General features: G+C 36.0%; 1 protein-coding gene and 1 long non-coding RNA gene across 2 annotated transcripts; both read right to left on the reverse strand.

Annotated features, from left to right (window-relative positions):
- Positions 1-5,609: 5,609 nt before the first annotated feature.
- LOC135157742 (uncharacterized) lies at positions 5,610-9,588 on the reverse strand. Its single transcript, XR_010296732.1, has 3 exons — positions 9,039-9,588; positions 7,743-7,925; positions 5,610-6,254 (listed from the first exon to the last, which is right to left on the reverse strand). It is a non-coding gene; the product is annotated as an uncharacterized LOC135157742 (long non-coding RNA).
- A 3,422-nt stretch (positions 9,589-13,010) lies between these two features.
- On the reverse strand, positions 13,011-23,753 carry LOC129259921 (lysosome membrane protein 2-like). The gene is made up of 9 exons (XM_054898045.2): positions 23,631-23,753; positions 21,765-21,922; positions 20,197-20,341; positions 17,832-18,032; positions 16,677-16,818; positions 16,000-16,069; positions 14,697-14,878; positions 13,765-13,883; positions 13,011-13,088 (listed from the first exon to the last, which is right to left on the reverse strand). Exons 1-9 carry the CDS (start codon positions 23,751-23,753, stop codon positions 13,011-13,013), a joined length of 1,218 nt encoding a protein of 405 aa, XP_054754020.2.
- Positions 23,754-23,876: the final 123 nt, after the last annotated feature.

Raw genomic sequence — 23,876 nt, forward strand, 5'->3', positions numbered from 1 at the left:
CTTGATTTTGGGGTGGACTTAAGACATTCAAAAACTTTATGAAAAATATCATAAATAAACTTCTTCTGAGTATTGTAATATACAGTATTCACCTATTCTTTTAGGGGGTGAAAGTAGATTTTTATTTTAATCACATATATATACGCAAAGATGACAAAATCTGGTTTCATTTGAAAAAAATATTTCATAGTTTTAATGATCTTAATTGTTGTGCACAGAGTGTAGTGTATATTGTATGATTATTCTTTTCGTTCTACGCTAATGGCAATGTGGAGGTTTTTATTTGAAAATAGAATGATCTGTATGTTGCTGACAATATTGCGTTAATGTAAAGAGTTTTTGGTATTGCTATAATGCTTAAGCATACTGTAAGCATGTCCATGTCCCAAACTTGGACAGTAGAATGTAGAATATTTATTTTCATTTTGCTAATATTGCTAGTTTAATGTCGCCATCTTTTATTATAGCGAGTTTTCGCAAGAGAAACCGAGGTCGGATTCTACAATATAGTAAATACATTTTTAAATGTCCGTCAAATCACAATGGGTAGTTTAGAGGTCTTTGTCGAAAAAATGGTGAACCGGGGCAGCTGATCGTCCTAAGATTCGGAGCTGACGAAAAAATGCAAAAATGTCGTTTGTCCAGAGTCCAGGATGACACTGCTGTTTATAGTGATTCACCGATTTTCGACAAAGGTTGCTCGATCTGTCACGAAGGGATTTTGACAATAGATTATCTATTTCCCCCGAAAACGTCCGCCTAGTGGTTGCAAACACTCCCTACTACGTTGTTGGGAAAGTGAGGGGGATGATGGACATACTAGTAGATATGTTATTTCCGTCTCACTTGATAACTTTACAAATGGCGGGAGTATGGCAAGCCAAATTCGAGACGAAATACATTCCCTCACAAATAGACTAGAGCCATTCTGGAAAAAGAGGCCTGTATAAACTTTAAGAAGCATTTTGGGGGAAAAGTTGGGAACCGGACTATTTCACACAATTCGAATATGCTGAATCTGATAGGATCGGTTCCCAAGCTAATTTTTCATGTTTTGAGCACCTAATTTGCATAAACAAAATGGCTGCCATTGACAATTCAGAATATTATTTCGACAATGTTCTTTAATTATATTCGCTTTCACAGACATGAATACTGCAAAATCCTGCATACATACGTGTACCTTTCGGCAAAATTTGTTATTTTTGTTACCGGCTAATTAATTATGCAAATTTATGCATATTTTGGATCATTATGCTTTAATTTGATAATTTCAGCTCAAATGTTTATATTTTTGGTACAAATAGCATTTGCATCATTATGAATAATTGTACGGCCCTTAGAATATAATATCACAGTGAATGTTAATGTATTTTATTGTTTTTGAATTTCTTATGTATTTCTTTGTATTTTGTACCTTTTGTTTCGTGCATGTTTTGTTATGGGATCTGTCAAAGTATTGATTATCAATGGCAGACAATAATAGTTTCAATGATTTTTACAGGTTTGTATTCGTACATATCCATGGGCATTAACAGATGCACCGACTCCCACACTCACATCTGCATACCAAGGTAAATTCCTGCAAGGAGGGCCTTCCCATTTAAAAGCACACTGGTGGTGATCCAACGAATTTCATGAACCTATCTGTATTCAAGCGAATGTCACTATTAATTGCTTAAATTTTCATTATAAAATGTTTTTTTTTAATTATGATATCAATCAATTAATTCATATTTACAATTTTAGATGATGGATTATTAAATTTGAATCATGACAGTACTGTAAATCTCAACTCCTAATAGTCAATTTTAGTACAAGTATTCTGCAGAGGCATTTCGGATCGAAGTCATCGTGTTTGTGTTCTTGAGATATGACCGATTCTCATGTCACAGATCCATAGAGAAAACCCAAACTTTTGTCTTGAGAGAGAATCTGCTGTCTGACCAGATCTTGTTTCAGGTGTTAAAATGCTCGGAGTGCACCTTTCAATACCGCAGTGAACTGTGTAATGTCCCCTTGGCCATTTTTCGAACTTCTAATATTCACACATCTTCATATCTTCATAAGATAGACTATTTCTAATTGATAACGAAGATATCTTTCAGAGGATGGTGGGTTCCTGACATGTTTGGTGTTCCTGTAGGTTATTATTAATCCACTTCTTTTGATCGGTATTAAACCCAACAGCATCCAATAGCTTACCCAGCTCTGATAGGCTGCATGCGAGTCTGAGATATCACCATTAAAGTCTAGGTCGAGAATTTCTTCGATTGTAGAGCCAGGAGATCTCTTTCTATGAAGAGAGCAGTTGCCTAAGTTATTTTTTACTTGTCAACCGGTTTTGATACCACTGAACATGTCATTCTTCTTGGGAGACTGACAGTCTGTTTTGGAATTGATGATTCTGCACTCCAATGGCTTTCCCTTTACCTTTCCAACAGAGGACAAGCTGTATTCATCACTGGCATGCAGTCTCCTGTGACTACCCTTTGCTATGGAGTTCCTTGGGAGTCTGTCCTTGGTCCCGTGTTCTTCAAACTGTACATCACTCCTCTTGGCTCTATAATGTGGCAACATGGTTTTGGTATACACTTCTATGCTGATGACATCCAGCTGTATACCTCACTTTTGATCCAAAAGTTAAAGATACAGAGGTTCGTGCAGCTGCTGTTGTTGGTGCTGCCATTGAGGATTCGATGTTGGATGATGGTCAACTTCCTGGAGCTTAACGATTAAAAGCGAAGTATCTTGTTCTGTCATCTCCATATGCGTAATTATTATGACTACAACTCCAGTCTTAATAGGTGAGGAAGCTATATATCTCAAGTATGCAAGGCTAGATATCTTGGCGTAGTCTTTTGATAGAACAATGAGCATGAAGAAATACACATCACATGTCTGCCAATCTGCGTATTACCAGCTTCACAGAATTGCTGAGATCAGACATTGTCTTACATGAGGTGGTGCGGAAAATATCATCCATGACCAGATAACCTCTAGACTGGACTTCTGCAAACTGTCTCCATGCTGGTTTACCTTCCTCAGGCATCCCTAGCACTTTTCAATCATATGACGCAGTGTGAAAATTTGTTCTGCATTGGGCAGTGACTGGGCTGGAAACCTTCTTGTTTTGCCCATGTTTTTTTTTTTTTACCATGGATCTAATCTATGTTTAGCCCCCTATTTTTATCATTTCCTCTTCTGTATTCAGTATCGTTCGGCAAAGAATCTTCAATGGCAAGGATTGGATAGAAGCTGTGGTATTCAGTTATTACTTTGATGGTTGACTCAGGGGAAAAAATAAATCGGTAATGACCAAAAAAATGAGTAAGTGATCCGGTAGTACAGACCCTTTGCCTTTATTACAAATTTTTATTTTGTTAACCATGTTAACTGTCATGATTGCCGTTCTGATGGAGCCGAATCAAAGATATAATTTTGCTACAAGGATGTTAACAATGTACTGATACTTATTTCCGATTGATTAACTACACTGCATAAATCATACGTTTAATTGATTATTGGGTCTGTTATCTAATTATAAAGGATATATAAGACATTTTAACATTTGAAGCTTAATATTTGTCTGCCATTGATATTATTTTTTTTAAAGGTCATATCAAACATATACAAAGAAGATGGTTAAAAATACAAGAACATAAAAAAATATAAAAGAATAATGAAATACATATAAAATTGACTTAAATATTACATTTAAGGGCCAAACATTTATCATAATGATACAAATGCTATTTGTACCCAGAATAATAATTTTTTAGGAGTAATTATCAAATTATAGCACATTTTTGCAAAATATGCATAAATTTGCATAATTAATTAGCCTCAAACAGAAATAACAAATTTTCCTGAATGGTATATGTTATGTATGCAGGATTTTGCAGTATCCATATCGGTGAAAGCGAATATTATAAAAGAATATTGTAGAAATAAGATTATAAATAGTCAATTTGGCAGCCATTTTGTTTATGCAAATTAGGTGGTAAAAACATGAAAAATTGGCTTGGGAACCGGTCTTATCAGATTCAGCACATTCAAATTAGGTGAAAAAGACCGGTTCCCAACTTTTACCCCAAAATGCTTCTTGAACTCAAATTTTCCCCATATTGGTCTTGTCTAAAATCATCTGACATTCGAGTACTATACACAAGATTATGTTATGAAAACAGGAAAACCACTCAATTGACATCCTCTCATGCCTAGCTATTTCAATCGTACTTTTTAAGTCATGCTTAACTTTAATGACAGATTTATGAAACATCCCTACGGTATCTTTGAAATTGGTTTTGTATTTTTTTTTACATTTTACCTTGAAATGATATGTTTGAATGGTGAGGACTTCTTTCTGATTAACTAATCTGAGGTCATGCATGAGACGAAAGCTTGCAGACACCTGCCTGTCATCTGGTAAAATTATCATGGAGTAATTTGAAATCGGTGAAACAAACCCATCTCTTAAATGGTAAAAATTAAAAACAAAACACGACAAAAATAATTCAATAATCTCATTTTTATTACAACGTTATTTATTTGTTATGTTCTTAATGCTTAAAACCCTAGTGCTTTCTATTCGTTGTACTTATATTGTTATTATTATTATTATTATCATGATTATTATTATTATTATTATTATTACTATTATTATTATTATTATTACGCCTATAAATACAGGCCTACAATGTGAAAACCGTTAGCCTCCATTCATTATTCATCGTTCAATAAATACAGATATATTTGGCCAAAACATATGCTATGACATGATTCTAGCCTGAAAGCGTAATGACTTAAATGGAATAAATAAACGGAACCAATAACTAGGTAAAATTCTACATAATGATTTTAAATTATTGCACATTATTTAACGCAATGTGTACTGTTTAAAGATACAATTTATTAAGACAAGCAAAGTAACGTTTCAAAAAATGAGGGTTGTATCTATAACAATGCAAACATTTTCAACAATTGTAACAGATAAATGTCAGCCAAGCAAATTTATTTCAATCACGGTACAGATGTATCAAGATTGTATTCTTATATTTCCTGTTAGGAGCATTATGACACAACCAGTCAATGACACAATAGCTCCACCTCCCCGGTCCTTCTTACTAACCATGCTAGCAGGAAATAATGTACATTAAAACGTTGTTTAAATTTTTGTACAGCGCTATTAACTATATATAAACTTTACAGTAGTTGTTTAATAATATAAACAACCATGCAGGCTGGATTTATTTCATTTTGAATGTTAGATAATAGACTTTGTTCTTTAATATTTTAAACGCGTGTTAAAAGTGTTAATCAACTACTGTTAATATAGTTACCAGCGTTGTATACAAATTTCAAATAGCGTTTTTAACTTTGCGGAATTTCAGAAATTAATGCTGGTGTTTCTCACAACGAAAAAAAAAGTGATAATGATGATAATGATATTAATGCTTGATCAATAATGATACTACTACTACTACTACTACTACTAATAATAATAATAATTATTATTATTATTATTTTTATTATCATTATTATTATTACTAGTATTATTATCATCATCATCATTATAATAACAACGGTAGTAGTAACTAGTCTTTTCCTAATTTCGACAGAAAAAAAATATACAGCAGGGGTTAGTTGGTTCTATATTGAGACTGCTTTGTCTGATGCAGATTCCATATGCATATTCATTTTTTTATCTAGTTTCTCTCTCGAGGCTATATCAAAACAATTGATATGAATTTAATTTAATATTGAATGCCAACAAAGGCATCCAAACCAAGTTAACACGAATTTTACCCTTATGACATTACAACGGGCGGACAGATTTTTCTTATTCATTTCGTTTATCTCACTCCCGTGAAAACATGTAAGGAGAATTATTAAAGGTACGAATACAGAAAATACATAACAAACGGGCTTATGTGAATGTGGGACAACAGAGCTAAAGCCTTATAAAACGCCGATCCCTGGGTACAAAAGTTAAAGCAAATTGTAGAGGTACAAAAGTTAAAGCAAATATTACAGATGAAAAACATAAAGAAATTTAAAAAACTGAGAAAAAAGGGAAGTGAAGATGCGCAGAAGAAGTATATAAAGACCCAATGTTAATCAGCTAAATTGCTTAGACCAAAATAATACTCCTCGTCCTTTATGCACCGTTATCTACATGTCAGGAAGCTCAAATCACATTAATAGCTTCATGATTCCATCATTGGTTCTCTTTCTTCATCCGTCGTCACACTCTGGCGAGATACATAGAAAAAAAGGAGAGGTTGAAAACATGTTATACTTTGTTTCAAAATATTTTCATTGGTTTCAATAATCATACAACGGAAGTGTGATGTGGACCACGGTAACGCCAAATGATGATTATTGATATTAACTAATCAATGACACAACACATATATGCAAACAATGAAAACTTAAGAGGCGTAAATCCCGGGGGGGATGGGGGGATATATCCCCCCCACTTTTCGAGGAGGGGGGGATGGCCTGTACAAACATCCCCCCCACTTTTTACGAAAGAAATGAAAAAAAAAATCACAAGAGAAAATTGTTTTATTGGTGAAAATTCTTCCTGAAATACCGCTTAACAAATAAAACAATTTTATTGAATCATAAAATGCAAATAAAGAGCCAGTTCACCATTTCCAAACGAAATACTTATGTCCTTATTATAACATTGAAGAGAAACCCCCGTTTCTTCCAATTCATCAATGTTGGGGTCTTTGGGAAGGGATCAAGATCGAATGTCAAAATATATGAAACATTTCCTGTCCGTGATTACGTTCGCATTAGTGGATTGGTGAGATATGTCTGCTCTTCATGAATTCCTAAAATCAGTCCTTAAAATGTCCCTTCTTCTGATCTGAATATAAAAAAATTTCAGCTCGCGCTTCGCGCTCGCATCATTTGGTTAATGAAATGCGTATGGTCCTAGTTAATTCCTACAAAGAAACCTTAGAATGTCCACTTCAGGTCTGAACTATCTAAATTTTCAGCTCGCGCTTCGCGCTCGCAATATTTGATTAGTGAGATGCGTATGATAATCATGATTGCAATGACTACAAAAAGTGTTTCATGTGTTGAGATGTAATTCTGATAAAATCAGCAAGCGCTTGGCACTCGCATTAGATGACTATGGTGAGATATGCATGCTCTTAATGGATTCCTAAAATATATTCCTTAAAATATCGTTTGGGGTAAAAATATACGAAAACTTCAGCTTGCGCTTTGCGCTCGCATTGTTTAGCGAGACAGGTACCTATCATGATTACACAAATTTGATTACAATGTCCCTTTTTAGGTGTGAATATTAAAAAATTTCAGCTCGCGCTTCGCGCTCGCATTATTTGATCAGTGAGATACATATCCCTTTAATTTTGCTGGTGCCCCCCCCCCCAATTCCGTGACCCACGGTACGCCACTGTGGACATATCAATGACAATTCCTTGCATATCTAAAAACATGATTGCAAAAAAAATGCCAAAATATTTCAGTCATCCCCCCCACCCATCAACACGGATTTACGCCAGTGCTTAAGACCGAAACATTAAGAAGGCAAGACCGACCAAATATCACCTCAGTCTCCAAACATCAGTCCAAAATTCTGTTCAGTCAATAATTGTAGTTCTCTTTTTTTCATCATGATTTAATAGGTTGCAATAGAAAGATATAATACAATTGACAAATAATGTATAGTTTCGTTATTTTTCGTAATACGGACTTACATTTATAGCTAAGATCGGGTTTTCTTTCCATTGTTTCCAGTGATACCTTGAACATCCTATCCCTACCAGTAATATGAGGATTCCTAAACTGAATGCTACCCATGGTAAATACTTTCCTACAGCTAAAGGTACCATCAGTTGGTGCTCAAGTTCATCAGCAGCCTCCTTGGTAGCTAAGCTTCTCTACAACAAATCGAATACGAAAAGTATCTTTAATTCCACTTTATATTCATGTTGTTTCTTCCATGCTGAGTATTATATATACTTTCTCTTCTTTCAAATTATTTGTATTGACTTATTAAAATAATAACCGTAATACCATCATCTTCCTGTAAGGCCCCAGTGTATCATCTCCTCAAATTCATATTATGTTAAATTAACATTGTCATAATAAAATCTATTTTCATTTGTACTTGGGAGTCAATGGATGCAAGCCAGAACGGGGGGGGGGGGCAATCTTTTTCTGTCATAACGATCCTTATCACCATTCTAGCGGATGTACCGGGAAAAAATAATTCCGGATATATCTGATATGTTTAAATGTCTGATAAATATATCGCAGTGGCATAACTAAGAGCCAAGGGGCTCATGCCCCGGACGTCACTTTCAGGGGGCGCAAAAAAGGAAAGGTTAAAAAAGAAAAGAACAAAAGGGCGCACAAAAGGAAAATGAATACATAAGAAAAAAGTAAGTAAAATAAAAAAATTAATCAGCTTAATGTCTTGTAAACTGATATTCAACTTGCACTTTTCAATTCAGTTCTGCAAATTAGCTACTTTGCCTACTTGCGGAACTTAATTTTGCAGGATAAAACGTTTATATTCATGTTTAGTTATTCAACATTTGCACTGAGCCATTCCGAGGTATTTATTTTATGCAGTGATGCAGTAACTCTGCTTGAAAAACTAAGATTTTTAAAACGATATACGTTGACATGCTTGTTTAATAAACAGATAATACATACAGTTTGCGTACTTTGTTCCAACTCAATAATCATTGATTTATATTTATGAAAATGCTATTTTGAGCTATGGGGGGTGCAGAATAAATGATAGGAAGAATTATGGAAAAAAAACCCATAAAAGTCATGATAATTTTTATCGAAAAGTTCATCTTTAGGTCTTTCAAAATGTAAGTAATTAAGATTCTTTAACATCAACTCCAGGGGTCTTTTGCCCAACAAAATAGCGGTAACAAAATAAAAACTACATAATATAACCATATATATATATATATATATATATATATATATCAGTTGGGGATGATAAATTAAATAACTTTAAAGCTTCGACCAACCTTAAAGATGATTTGGGGCGAGCTCCCCGGGGGCGAGCTTTCGTCCAGTCCTGTGGACTTTCTCAAGCCAATTGATCAGTCACAAAGTTTGCTGCCTGTGGTTAGTCTGCTGGGCAAACCCTTCACTCGAGTTAAGGGTCTGAATGTGCAGCCTACTCATGCCTTGTGTACTGAAGGCTATCTCGCTCGTTTTTGTATGTGCTATAGTCTTTACGTGGAGGCACACTTGTTGATCAAAGTTCCAATCAGGGTCTGTGCCTGCAGACTAGCCTGTGGTGGTCTGTACCTCCGTGTTTCTGATCACTGGACCGAAGATTGGCGACTATGTATACCAGAGTCTTTATTCAGTACTGGATTAATATCCTTTATTCACAGTAATTCTTTTTCCCCCAGAAGTAACTATTAAAGTCTTTTATATACTTGGACAACGTCCCATTCAATATTGTGACCTGTATTGGAGACGTGTTCTGCTATACAGCTGAATGGGATGGATGTTCAATCCGAGAGCTCTTTTATGTTCTTTTAATTTAGTAGTTCAATCAGAGTTCTGCCCGTCAACATTATTGTCACAATCTGTGCAGGTGATCTTGTAGACAATACCTGACCTGTCGTTTTTCGGTTGTCCCGAAAATGTGCGTTGACTCCCCTCCCTTAGGCCACCCTTCCGAGGGCTTTGAAAACAACAGTAATATCCTTGTATTGGAATGCTTTTTGCAACCGAGAGGATATGCTATCGACTGATCGATTGGCTTGAGAAAGTCCACAGGAGTGGACGAAAGCTCGCCCGGGGGGGGGGGGGGGCAGTCAAAGTCAAATATATTGCTGTACACATGCGTGACCCAAAAAAAAACGCGTTGAAAGGGGTGTTTTGTCAATTGTGGACGTGGCCGGGGGACGTGGGCCGGCCATGATGCCCCCCTCGACGCTTCGAGTGATATTTCCGAAACGCAAAAAGATAGCGCCCCCTTAGCGCCGCTTTTTTTTTAAAGTCTTGCGCAACTTTTGAGACCAAATTCGCGACATACGGGTATACCGTCACGTGACTTTTTACGAGACAATGTCATGCCGAAAATGGCACATTTTTATACTTTGTGTACAAAGTCTATGGGAGATGAAATTCATAAAAGGGTGATTATTTTTCGTTCTAATTGGTCTGATCAATTAATTTAGGGTTTAATTTAGTTGTTAAATGGTCTGTAATAATTTTCATTGAAAAAAACAATGAATAACAAAAGATGAAAAAACAAGAAATACATGAGAAATTCTCAAAACAAAGAAATACAGAAGAAAAAATTGGTTTTCGCAATTTTTTAAATTAGATTGCAAAGATGAGATCTGCAAAAAAAAAGAACTTGAGAAAATTTGAAATGAAATTGGGTGTTAAATATGCAAATAATGTTTTTCATGAATAAATTTGCATATTTTATAATTTTTTGTAAATATTTCATAATAAATGAAAATAATTATTTTCTGATTTTTTTTTATATACTATCTTGTAGTTTATGTGGTAAGAAATGTGCGTGCCAAAATTCGGCGCGATCGCGCGAACGGCGGCCGAGATCAGAAGGTCCCCAATCTTCAATCATCTCAAATAGCCCAGTCCTTTTAGGGTTAAGGGTATAAAAAAACACCAATTTTCAAGAAAAAAGGGTGGTTTTGAAAGACTGGTGAATGGTCAGTCGCGGGGTCAAAAGTATTTAGGGTATTTTTTATTTCCAAAGCTAGTTTTTTTTTAAGACTAGCCAAACGTGTTTAGGGTATGTTTTCCCCAAGGTCTTATTCTGGCGACATCTTAGGGGCCAAATTGTGTAAATAAAGCCCGCGAAAAACTTGTTTAAGGGGGTTATTTTGCACACAGAGAAACAACTGGTTTAGGGGGTGTTTGAAAATAATTTGGTCACGCATGTGTACAGCAATACATTTGACTGGCCCCCCGGGAGCTCGCCCCACCATTAAGGTTGGTTGAAGCTTAAACAATTATTTAATGTTTGACCATTACTACACAATCTCACCTGATTCTCACATTCAATTCAATTCAGTATTTCAATTCATTTGTTTTATTTTCCACTTTCAATTTGTCATATTTATAAGTATTACACAGTTGGCATAGTAACATAAATTATAGTCAAATTTGAAGGACATTCAAATGTCATTTCCTTTTACGTTTAATTTTCCCCAAATACATGTATATTTATTTATCCATAATTAATTTATTTATTTTTGTGTACGTACCTCTTCCATCCAGACAAGTGGTAAGTATGCTTTAGGAACGTTCTTATAAAACCTGTGCAACAACAACAACAACAAATAATAATTATTATCTTCTTTCCAAGCAGAAGAAGATAGCAGGGCCATGAGAACGATTTTTTTTTGGGGGGCAGGGGGTGCTGAAATAAATTTGAAAAGCAAAAAAAAAAGGTTTTCACTTCAAAATGAAGGTCGTTTTGATCCCATGAAATTAAAAAAGCAAAAAAAAAAGGGGGGGAATTCCAGGGGGTGCTGCCTATGGCAAATAATACACGCAGCCCCCAGCAGCACCCCCGTTTCACAGGGCCATGGAAGGTAGAGTGCAATATGGATAAAATAATTTTAATCGGGGTCCGACCACTTGACCGGAGGCCCGCGAGACCGACTTTTTTATATTTTATTTTCCTTCATAAGGTGCCGAGTGGTTTAAGGCGCCTCGTTGCAGCGGCGTATGCCTGTTATCAGAGGGGGAGGGGCAGAGCCAAATATTTCCTGGTAACTCTGTCTAGAATTTATGGAATTAATGAAATAGCTAGGATTTCAGTTTAGGGGTGGTAGTGAGCGCGGGAAGCGCACTCCCTTGGGGGTGCAGGGAGGGGGAGTGTCCCCCGCGAGAAGCGTGGAAGCTCCGACGTTCATGTGAATCGTTCCTTGTCTGCTCCCGCTCATCTTAATGTCCTCTGCCTGTTTTCGGGGGGGGGGGGGCTAATGCCCTTACATACGTGATCGAGGTGATGGTTTGCGAGCCTATAAGAAATCTAGACAGAGGAGTTTTCCCCTTTTATCGTTTTTTGCGATTTATTTTGCATGTATTTGTAATTTTAGCTGAAATAGGGCGCAGGCAGTCCCCATTCCCCTACTCCTGTTGCACCAACTTCTACGTCTCACAAATGGTCTTATATTACTCATCATGAGCAAGCAAAACGGGGTAGGAAAATATTACGCTTTTGTTGTCATTTGAGAAATCTTTATTTACTGAATTGTGTTCCTTAAATCTATGATTATGTTATATATATTATATTTTGTCTTGTAGTATTTTCGACCTTGTTATGCTATGTTTATCATATTATGTACAATTGTGAAACGGAAATAAATAAATCAAATCAAATCAAATCAATCAAATCAACATAAGCAAGGAAGAGCAGTATTATCAGAATTGGTTTATCCGTCGATTTATTATATTTTACTACTAATTTTGTTATAATGTTCTTTACTGTTGCTTTTCATCTGTTTCGGACATGACGAAACAAACATCATATCCAGATTTTATATTTTGTCATCTTTGATTCTTCTCAGGTCAATATTCACCACGATCGATTTATGGCATATATATATTTTTTTATAATCTTTTTCTATAAGTATTGATCTAGATAAACAGGAATATACCCTCTTAATGCCCATCAATGAGCTTTGTTTTTTAGTAAACGTGAAAAGAACAAGTTGAATTTCGAGCAGAAAGGGAGGTTTTAAAGGATTTGATTGAACTGATAGTTTGTGCACAGTTACCTAAACACACATCTATCATGCATTGGAGGTATTTGAATGCTTGAATTGTGAATGTACGAAAAGAGGGATTGTTAATCTAAATTGTATATATCAAACAAATGTCGATCATTTTTCGATTTCCATTAGTCGTATAAAGTTGAATCAGTTCTATCAATGTAACCATTAAAAAAAAGCCCGCCCTTTTATCAGGGTACGTGGCATCCCTTATTATATTTATACTTACTCGATAAAATCATAACTATGGATGTACGTGTTTATTTGGCTTCTCTTACCAATCTTCAGAGGAACTCCCGTGTACTATATCATAAACAAAATAGATAAGATAATCATTAATAAACCGACAGCAATATTCAAAGGTATATTATGAAGGCGAATAAATTCGCTTTCCTTTTTACCTTTCGGGTTGATAACATCAAACGCTGTATGATTTGTTTTCTTATCCAAAATAATTCATGCAACTTTACCACAGCAAGATTTGTGAAAGCATATGACTAAATGCAAAGACAGACACACAGATAAACAACTGGTACAAGAGACTACTCAGCACAGCCTTTCGTGAAAAGCTCCACCGGTTGTTCCGAAAATGTGCGTTGACTCCCCTCCCTTATTAGCCTATACCCTTCCTAAAAAAGTTCCCTCGATTTTCTCGAAAGGGTGCAGCCATCCCGTTCCATCCCCCCTTCCGCGAACGCAGACGATCGTCGTAAGTCATATGAACCCAACTTCCAAGCGTGCTATTCACACAGGTTCTCCGTTTCCCTCTTATTAAAAATTCTTCAATCCAATTAATAACCATCTCACTTATACCCCCCCCCCCAAAAAAAAAAAAAAATAATAATAATACCAGCATGCTTATATAGCGCATATCACTGCCAAATGCGTCCCTATATGCGCTTTTGAAGGAGACAGAAATGGCAAAGAAAAATGCTTAACGCTTTCAAGTAATCGACGGTATGGCTCCTTATATACGTACTGGTTCAATATCAAGAAATGATTGATGAAGTGTATCATTAGGATGAACACCATTTATCATCTGAAAGACTTCATCATCGGCAAAAAGGAAATGTGGTGATGAAAAATAGATTGGAGCACCTGGACATGGAAAAGGTGAAAGTTTTTGTTTACCTAATATAGATCCATTGTATTTTTCGTTGTAATCTCGTGTGATTCTTCTTTATTTTTATCATAAACTAAAATTGTTACTTAACGTAAAAATAAAAACTAAAATAAGTATCTCCAGTTTAAAAGATAAAATTTAATAAAGACCCGAATATCAGAGTAACTCATTTTATTCGTTGATTATTCTGGGTTATTTGTGAATAATTCAAGTAGGTTACTATCTATCCTTATTTTGTAGCTGAAATTTCAGGAACGCAGATTTAGACAAAATAATGTGCAGCTCAATAAAATTTGTAGGACCTACAGTGAATTATGTAGGGATCTACAAATTCGTTATACTAATAGTTTCAATTTTTCGAAAGTTGTCATACATGTTCCACACAAAAAATCGAATAAAATAAAAATCTAAAGCTTTATATTCAATTCATTGGTAGAAGGGACCTGAAAAGGGGGTCTTATTGTAAAAAGTCCCTGTAAACTACAACGAGGCTACTTTAATTTGACGAACAATTAAAATAAAGTACCAAAATAAGGGAAGAATAAAGAAGGACTGAACTTGAGAAACTAGCAGGACTTTAAGGCAAAAACCAAACGAGGACGCAAAATTGTGACCATGCAGACAAGACAAGAAAGGATAGAAGATAAATATATACTCATTTAGTTTTATTTAATCACAATTGATTATTTGAAGCCATCAAACTTAGTTATATCGATGAATTAAACAAAGTAGATTGATATCAAATTGGTCAGAAAAGCAATAGAATCTAAAAACAGCCAAAATATTACCGAATTGACAATCAGTGATGTTTAGAATCCCTCCTGGTGGACAGCTATTCTTATCGGGTGTGCAGAAAGCAGCATTAGATGGTTCGATGTAATGATTATCAAATACAGATTTAGGGATGACGTATCGCCATGTTGGAATCTGCCGTGTTTCCAATTCATGTTGAAACGTTGCATACACTGAGCTGAATGAAACGACATGAATACATTTAAAATTAAATTCTATATCCAAGAATGGTAAAAATTCACATCCATAAAAAATGTTGGTCATATATTGATTACAAAATCGCTTTGCTTAGCATAAGTGCCGTCATCTGACACTGTCTGATAAACAAGTATAGCAGATATATTTCAAATTCATTCTCAAGTAATTTTAGACAATCATCCTTTAAATAAATTTGCTTTACCAATAGATTACCAACTTTCAATTTTAAGAAGGGCGAGCAGCAAAGTAACGCGAGAAAGTAGTATGGCAAAGCATGAACTGAAGGATTGGAAGAAGGAACAAGTAAAATAAAAGATAGAGAGAGAGCAAGGAGTGGCGGTGATATTTTTTTAAACAAGTTTAATGAGCGATACTACCTTCTCCCATTGTCACATTAATTACAGTGCGTCCAAACGTAACTGAGATTTAGCGATGATTTATCATAACTTAATCATAAATACAATAGACAAATGACCTATCAACAGAATCTCCTCTTTCACCTGAAATTACTTAGATTATTCCTCATTCACGCAAAAGGCTGATCGGCAACAAAACGGAGTGTCGAGTGAGTCTGGACGCTAGTCTGTAAAATCTCTTCATTTCATGAAATTCTTGAAATTCAAGCCTTATTTCAAATAACCATGACCATTTTCTGTAATTGAGGTATCAAATAAAAGAGCAGATAATGAAACTTTAAAAATGTGGCTTTCTTTTTTAAACCCAGATACAACTCGCCAAATGATTTTTTGGTATCCCCTCTTTGAATTGTTTTTGCTCACTCATGCGTGAATGAAAATAATCTAAGTAATTTCAGATGAAAGAGGAGATTGTAAGCTTTAAAATGGTAGGTCATTTGTTGTCTATTGTATTTGTGATTAATTTATGATAAATCCTCGATAAATCTCGGTTTCGTTTTTGTGAGACGCACTGTACAACACATTAAACATGTCATCTAAATAATGAAGGAAAAGAACTGAAAGGAAATGTATATTATTAGGCGGTATTATCATGTGCGTAGCGATATACGTGGTAATTTATGATACAGAAGTAATCTGTCGTTGATCATGTGGATAAAATCACGTTATCACACATTGTACTTACCGACAAATGTCAGAAATAAAAATGTAAATCTTTTTTTCCTTCGTTAAAAACTGTCTAAAGTAGGTGCCATCTGCAAGAAGATGATCATAGAAACAAACTATAAACATACATGTAACCCATGTGTTTGGATTTATTGTTTGCGTTGGCCTATAATAAGATGCAGTTATAGCCTATTTTCTTTATAATGTAGCAAATAATTATTGAAAATGACACCATTATAACTTTAAATGCTATAAGATCTTTGACCTGTTTATTCAGGTATAATTAGATGCCAAAGTAAATCAATAAAAATAAATATCAATATGCTAAAATAATGATAAAAAAAACAAAGTCTGCGTGCCCGTGTGTGTGTCTATAGCAAATAGCCTTGATATATAGAGGGGTGGGTATAGGAGTTACGTTTATACTTTGATCTTATGTGAAAGTTATGTTTCGTGTAGGCCTAAGGTATCATTCATAAGCAACTTGCTCCGCGTTTTCCAATCTATATTTGTTTAAAATTGATATTAAATTAACCTAATAATCTTACCTTTTTGTATTTCTTGTTTAATGTCATTGATTGAATATTTCTTTTTCGTATGGGTCTCCTAAATCTTGCTTTGCAACCCAAGACATGTAAATATTTATCTTAAGTCCTAATCGAATTAAATCTTGAAAAAAAAAGTTTGACAGAATACCTGTGCCATTAATCCTGTTTGCATATTTGGTAGTCCAATACGACACATCGTCCTTTCCATTCCATCTCTCTATCTCATTAGTTTTAATGTAATTTCTTACTCCATCGTAGACTGTGTAAATGCCATCAGAAGAGTTGTTTTTCTGGATTCGTGAATAAAAGCGTTAAATTTAACACTTTTCTATTCTAATTCTGATTTAATATGTTTTAAAGTTATTCCCCCTCTTTTACCTATTTGTTATTTTAAATAAATGAGAATGAACCCCATTTGTTGTGAAGACATATTCTGCACTCAGTGACAATCCCCTGCCATCCCGCTCCTGAATGTATCATTACCGCAATAATAATTATCCTCTTCCTCACCATCACTATCCTCCTCATCCTCATCTTCCCCATCCACATCTTCCTCACCATCTTCTTCCTCATCATCATCATTATCACCATCCTCCTTTTTCTTACCATCACCATCAACACCCTCCCCCGGGGGGGGGGGGGGGCACTCAGTATATAATGCATAGTGGGTATGTGCCGCGGAGGGGACCCCCATTTTTACACTCAAATTTCCGTTCCGAGGCATAGCATTTTTGTCTTATTGAGAAAAAGAACAAAGAAAGCCGCTCCAGAGCATAGCATTTTCTTCTTCTCGAGAAAAAAGAAGAAAAAAATCCGCTCCAGGGCTTCGCATATTTTCCGTTACGCCGTTCCGGTCGCAATTTTGGTGAAAAGCGGCCGCAGCTCGCTGTCCGACCATCGCCTCTGCGCTAGAGCGCCCGTCAGTCGTGCCGCTGGGCTAGCTGCAAGTACGTTCCATAGGGATGCATACGCACTCGCACGCAGGCGACCCGTTCCAAGGACCCCCGTTTTCACAAACATTTGTAGTTCCGAAGCCCGTTCCGAGGACCCTCCTTTTTACAATAAGCCCGCTCCAAGGCCCCCGTTTTTTGTCTCGCCCGCGGCACACCCCTACCACTTTTTTGGTCGAGTGCCCCCCCCCCCCGGGCACCCTCCTCCCCCTCATCCCCATTATCACCATCTTCATCATCGCCATCATCACCATCATCATTAGGATCACCACCAACATGATCATCACCATCGTCATCACTACTACCATCATCCATCACCATCTCCATAACATCCTCATCGTCATCTTCCATACCCCAACGTATATTCCAAACTCATCCGTGACCACCATATCAGGCCTAAGAATCTTAGCAAGGGCGAGTAGTGGACTGAAATATCCCCAGATGAAATCATGAACCGTGTGTGTTGCATGGAGATGTCTCTCCAGTAAGTTCGCAAAGACGTTGAAGAGATATCTGTAGTTTTCAGGCATATACTGAAGTTGGTTAATGATTGTCTGTAAAAGATCGAAAATGGAAATAATCCTTCATAAATGACAATGATTATTGGTGATATGCTGACTAAATCATTAATTTCGAAAATTGGTTGACAGAACAAAACTAAAAACAACCCAGACAAAACCTGGAGATTCGCAATCATTTCAATAATTGCACAAAGATGGAACAAAATGATGATATTTATATAATGACGTTTTAAAAGAATTAACCGAAAGTATATTTTAGATGAAAGTGTGTTTGCATATCTAAAATTTTCTCTTGGAAGTGCATGGCTACGGGTCGAAAATCGTATTCAAGACGTTGCGGTATCTCGCAATTTGTTTTCAATTCAGTGATGCTGGGGCGGATCCAGCATTCGCAAATAGGGGGGGGGGGGGGGTGGACAAAAAATTACCAACATTTTTTCCGGTCGGCCGCTCAAAGTTTATTTTGTTTGTTTCTTTGAAGGGGTAGTCTTAACAGTCACTTCCTAGCTATATTCTTATAAATCAACATAAATATACGACAATCTCATGAGCCCTATTTAAATAGTGCGAGCGCGAAGCGCGAGTTAAAATTTTTGGAAATTTCCTGTATTTTGTCCTAAAAATTGAACATTCTGGGCAATGTTTGTGATCCTGAACAAGATGCGTATGTAATTTAATATACGTTCTGGCCTGCTCGAAAATGGACATATTAAGGACTGTTTGCAGTTAGTCATGAAGACGATACATATTTCAACAATCAATTTTTTTTACATTCGACCTAAAGAATGGACATTCTAAGCACTTTTTGTAATCGTAAACAGGATAGGTATATAACTAAACAATGCGAGATTTAGACCTAAAAAAGGGACACTCTATTCATGTTTTATAAATCATGAAAAGGATTGGTTGTTGGGTATCGATCTTCCCGCATTAATAATGAGCGCGAAGCGCGAGCAGAAAATTTTGGACATTCTGATCTGAAATTGGATAATTTAAGCATGTTTCAAATAATGAACCAGCTGCGTATCTCAATAAACATGCGTTCGCGTGTTTTAGACTTAGATCTAGAATCTGGGCATTTTAAATACATTTTTTTCATCAATAATGCGCCATTAGGGGGGAGGCCGGCCCCCTCGCCCCCCCTGGATCCTATGGTGATGTAACCATGGAGGTAGGATTTTTACTTCGGTACGAAAGGGTTATGGCCCCCACGATCGGCTTGCCGTAAACTTTGGTCATTGCAAGAAACTTGCCATTGCGAGTAACAATCAATCGTGGTCAATGACTACTACTACTACCAGTCTACCACTAGTACTCTACTACTACTACTACTACTACTACTACTACTACTACTACTACTACTACTACTACTACTACTACTACTACTACTACTACTACTACTACTACTACTACTACTACTACTATCTACTACTACTACTACTACTACTACTACTACTACTACTACTACTACTACTATCTACTACTACTACTACTACTACTACTACTACTACTACTACTACTACTACTACTTCTACTACTTCTACTACTACTACTACTACTACTACTACTACTACTACTACTACTACTTCTACTACTACTACTTCTACTACTATTGCTGCTGCTGCTACTACTACTACTGCTACTGCTACTACTACTGCTACTGCTACTACTACTGCTATTATGACTGCTACTACTACTGCTATTACTACTACTACTACTATACTAACAGCTACTACTACTGCTACTACTACTACCATTGGCGGCGGAGCAGAGGATTATCTTTTGTGTTTGGGGGGACGCCTATTGTTGCGTCCCACCCAAACACAAAAGATAATCCTCTGCTCCGCCGCCAATGCTGCTACTACTACTACTACTACTACTACTACTACTACCACTACTACTACTACTAGTAATAATATACTACTACTACTACTTCTACTACTAGTACTACTACTACTACTACTACTACTACTACCACTACTACTACTACTAGTAATAATATACTACTACTACTACTTCTACTACTAGTACTACTACTACTACTACTACTACTACTACTACTACTACTACTGCTACTTTTACTACTACTACTACCTCTACTACTACTAGTAGTAGTAGTACTACTACTACTACTATACTCTTACTTTCATATAAACAATGATTATAAAAATACAAAAACAAAAATCAATTTACTTACTAGTAGTGGCATATTGATTGTGGTAAAGTTATCAACTTTCGGATCGCCTACAGAATGAACTGGATCAAAGACGTATCTTTCTGGCTGAACATATGATAATGTTCCATTTTTGTTATTCTGGATGTAATCTTTACTCCGAGTTTCTCTGTAGAACGATATAAAGGAGGGATATGTTATGAAATATACACTTCAAGCATTCTGCCTTATACAATATTCATATTGTGATTTTTCCTTGATTGCCCCCCTCCCCCAAGAAAAAGGACCAACATGAACATAATTAAGTAAATGGTCGAATTAAAATAATTCCTCGCTGGTCATTCACTATAAGCCAGAATAGCAACAACAAAAAAATAAAATAAAAAATCGACTCGTGTTTCGCACACACATTATCTTTCTGTGCCTTTGTGTGTGCCATGTGTTTTAAATAAGGGGCCCTTTTTTGTCTCCCTTCACCAAATGATATTGCATATATATATTTTACTACTTAAAAAAAAAATTGCACACCTTGTTACCAATAATGCGTATACGGCATTTCAATTTATTTGAATGCAGGATAAAAGAGCATTGTTGATTAAATGCCTTGCTCACGGACATAGGTGCCACGGCCGAGTATCGAACCCCAGACTTTCCATGTATATAGCCTGGCGCCTAAGACCACTCGGTCACGGCACTTCCACGATACGCAAACACATGGGCACAGCTCGATCCGCAAGCCCCCCCCCCCCACCTATGAATTGGGCCTTGCGCTTTTCAGTGAAAATTTCCAAAATGTTTTACGATATTTTCGATCTAACAAACAGTTGAGGTTGTTATAACAGTCATAATTTGATAAGATCAAGAGTTTCTATCCATAATCCACGAGGAGTCAATGTGCAAATCACATAAGGGGTAGTTTGACGAGCTTTTCTAATACCCCTTTCATAAACCCAATAAAACATATCCTCCAATTAGCCGCCTAAGAGTAATGCGGATAATTCAATAAAAATTGCGTTCACAAACTCCATAAATTATTTTTACGAGCGCCCGTCCTGAAAAAGGCGGATAATCGTCATGACAACTGGACACGCCCCCTCCAATGCGGTTGTGTTGGAAAAGGGTGACCTTGTGACCGCACCATGGCAATTATCCGCATTATTTGGAAATACGTTCATAAACTCAAAATCTTGTCCCGATGCCGCTATTATGCGGATAATAGCAGCATCAGAATAATGCGGATAACTCTTGTCCTCTGATTTTACGACCAAATTATGCTGCTATTAGCCGCATAATTGTGTTTTATTGGGTTTATGAAAGGGGTATAACTTGAGACCCTCTTTTTCAATTCTGAACATATAGCGACCATATGTTTGTCCCTTGTCATGGATATAAAACTTTGTGAATAACGGCAACCTTCATACGTCAGTCATGAATAAAACTTTATTAATAATTATCTTTCCTCGAATTATGAATTGAGACCCTGATGGTGAACATCACCTTTCACTGACCCCCCCCCCCCCAGCCCCCCTTATAATAAAGATTGTATAGACCCTTGTATGACCAACGGATGGACACCGTAATGACAACTCAACCTATATGTGTACGGTCCTCGCTGTGTGACGTTGGGCTTAGCTCCTTTCTCCACCTCTAGTGGGTTTTCAAGATGCCACACATAGAAATCAATGTAAATATCAGCAGGTGGGCTCTCCCAGATTTTATATCCTGTGCTCCCTTCTACTAGCCGGGTTTGCTTGTAAAGGAAAGATAAGAAAAGATTGGTTATGGTAGGATCTAGGAAAACAGAGAGAGCGAGCAAGAAACGGCGTGTCTAAAGTGCTATATGAATTATTATTAATATCATAGTTATTATTATTATTATTATTATTGTTAATATTCTTATTCTTATTATTCTTCTTCTTATTATTATTATTGTTATTAGTATTATTATTATTGTTATAATTATTATTATTATCATCATTATTATCATTGTTGTTATTATTATCATTATTATCATCATCATTATCATTGTTGTTATTGAGTATACTGTCAATTTTCATAAAGTTCGCAGAAATTGGTTTGCGCAGCTAAGCTCATTTTCGTGTGTCAAGGAAAAACGGCGAAAATAAATCGACCGTGCAGTACATTTCTTACATTAATTTTTATTTATAGCATTTCCAGTCAATATTCAAATAAAATAGATACATTTTAACATATTGTAACAGCTTTGCCATCCAAATTAAAGGAGAATGAAACTCTTGGAGCAAGTTAGCTTTTGTGAAAACAGAAAAATAAAAGAATAAGATCAACAAAAGCTTGAGTAAAATAGGACTAGCAATAGAAGAGTTATGAGCATTTGAATGTCGAGATCACTAATGCTATGGAGATCCTCCCATTGGCAATGCGACCAAGATCGATGATGTCACAGATGAACAACTCTCCCCTTTTGGACACTGAAAATATACCCCAAAACATCTCTTTTTGCTAACTCTAATCATATGACAAACGATTCATCAATGATATAATGTTGTGAAACCTCTGTACTTGTGAAACCTCTGTACTCTCTCATAAAGAGAACACCTCACCTTGTGATAGACTCTGTAAAAGTGAGAATATAAGTGAAATAAGTACTAAAGTAATGAGGGAGTTGTACGTGTGTGACATCACAGATCTTGGTCGCATTGCCAATAGGAGGATCTACATGGCATCAGTGATCTCAATATTCAAATGCTCATAACTTTCTTATTATTCATTCAATCTTCCTCAAACTTTCAACAATATGTTTCTTTGATTTTTCTCTTTGATATGGATTCAGCTGGTTTCAAGGGTTTCATTCTCCTTTAACATTTTAACCCTAGTTAGCACAACCATTGCCTCTTTTTTTGTCCCACTGGATCTTATAGGACATAACTGAATATAAACAAATTTATTTCAGACATCCCCAGCAAGTTGTTATCATTTGAAGTAGGTTTACATTTCATATTTCATTTAATATTTGTTTCTCCACACCTTTTCCACGCATGACAATGATTAACAGAAGGAAAATCAAGCCTAAGCCATTTCATGTGGATCACTGCTCCGTGTAAAGCAGGCCTCGGAGGGTGTGTGTTGGTCTGTGCGTATGTGTGAGGGGGGTGCATTTGCGCTCGATGAAGTTCTTTGGGCAAGGAAACAAGTTAAAAATGTAAAAGATATATTCAAATCAATCTTCTTAGCTAAAGTCTATGCGATATTTTCATGATTAACCAATATATCTATTTCCAAGTTCTGCGCAAATCATTTTCTACGAACTTTTCAAAAGTATTGTGCTCACTCAATCGGAAAGATTTTATCGTCATTCGCTCAAAGTGATCTGTACCAATGTATAAATGTGGAAAAAAAGCTTCAGGATATTCGAATATATTATTTTATAGGATTATTTCTAAGTGTAAATACGCACTGTATAATCAATTTATTTTTACCTTCTTCAATGCTTCGTCAAAAATGACCGGGAAAAAGTGAAGAAATGACACGCCTACCACTGCGATGGTCACGCCCACGACTAATACTGTTGCTGAGATACAGAACTTAGTTCCGCCTTTCATTATTAGTTCGTGTCTGATCTGTGTAGGAATATAAAGACCGATTACCATTGCCTATATTATTTGAGATATTCAACAATTTCAAAGAAAAATGAAAACTGGGCGCATAAAATGCATATAGAACAC

Source organism: Lytechinus pictus, unplaced genomic scaffold, assembly GCF_037042905.1.
Source record: "Lytechinus pictus isolate F3 Inbred unplaced genomic scaffold, Lp3.0 scaffold_19, whole genome shotgun sequence".
Lineage (NCBI taxonomy): Eukaryota > Metazoa > Echinodermata > Echinoidea > Temnopleuroida > Toxopneustidae > Lytechinus > Lytechinus pictus.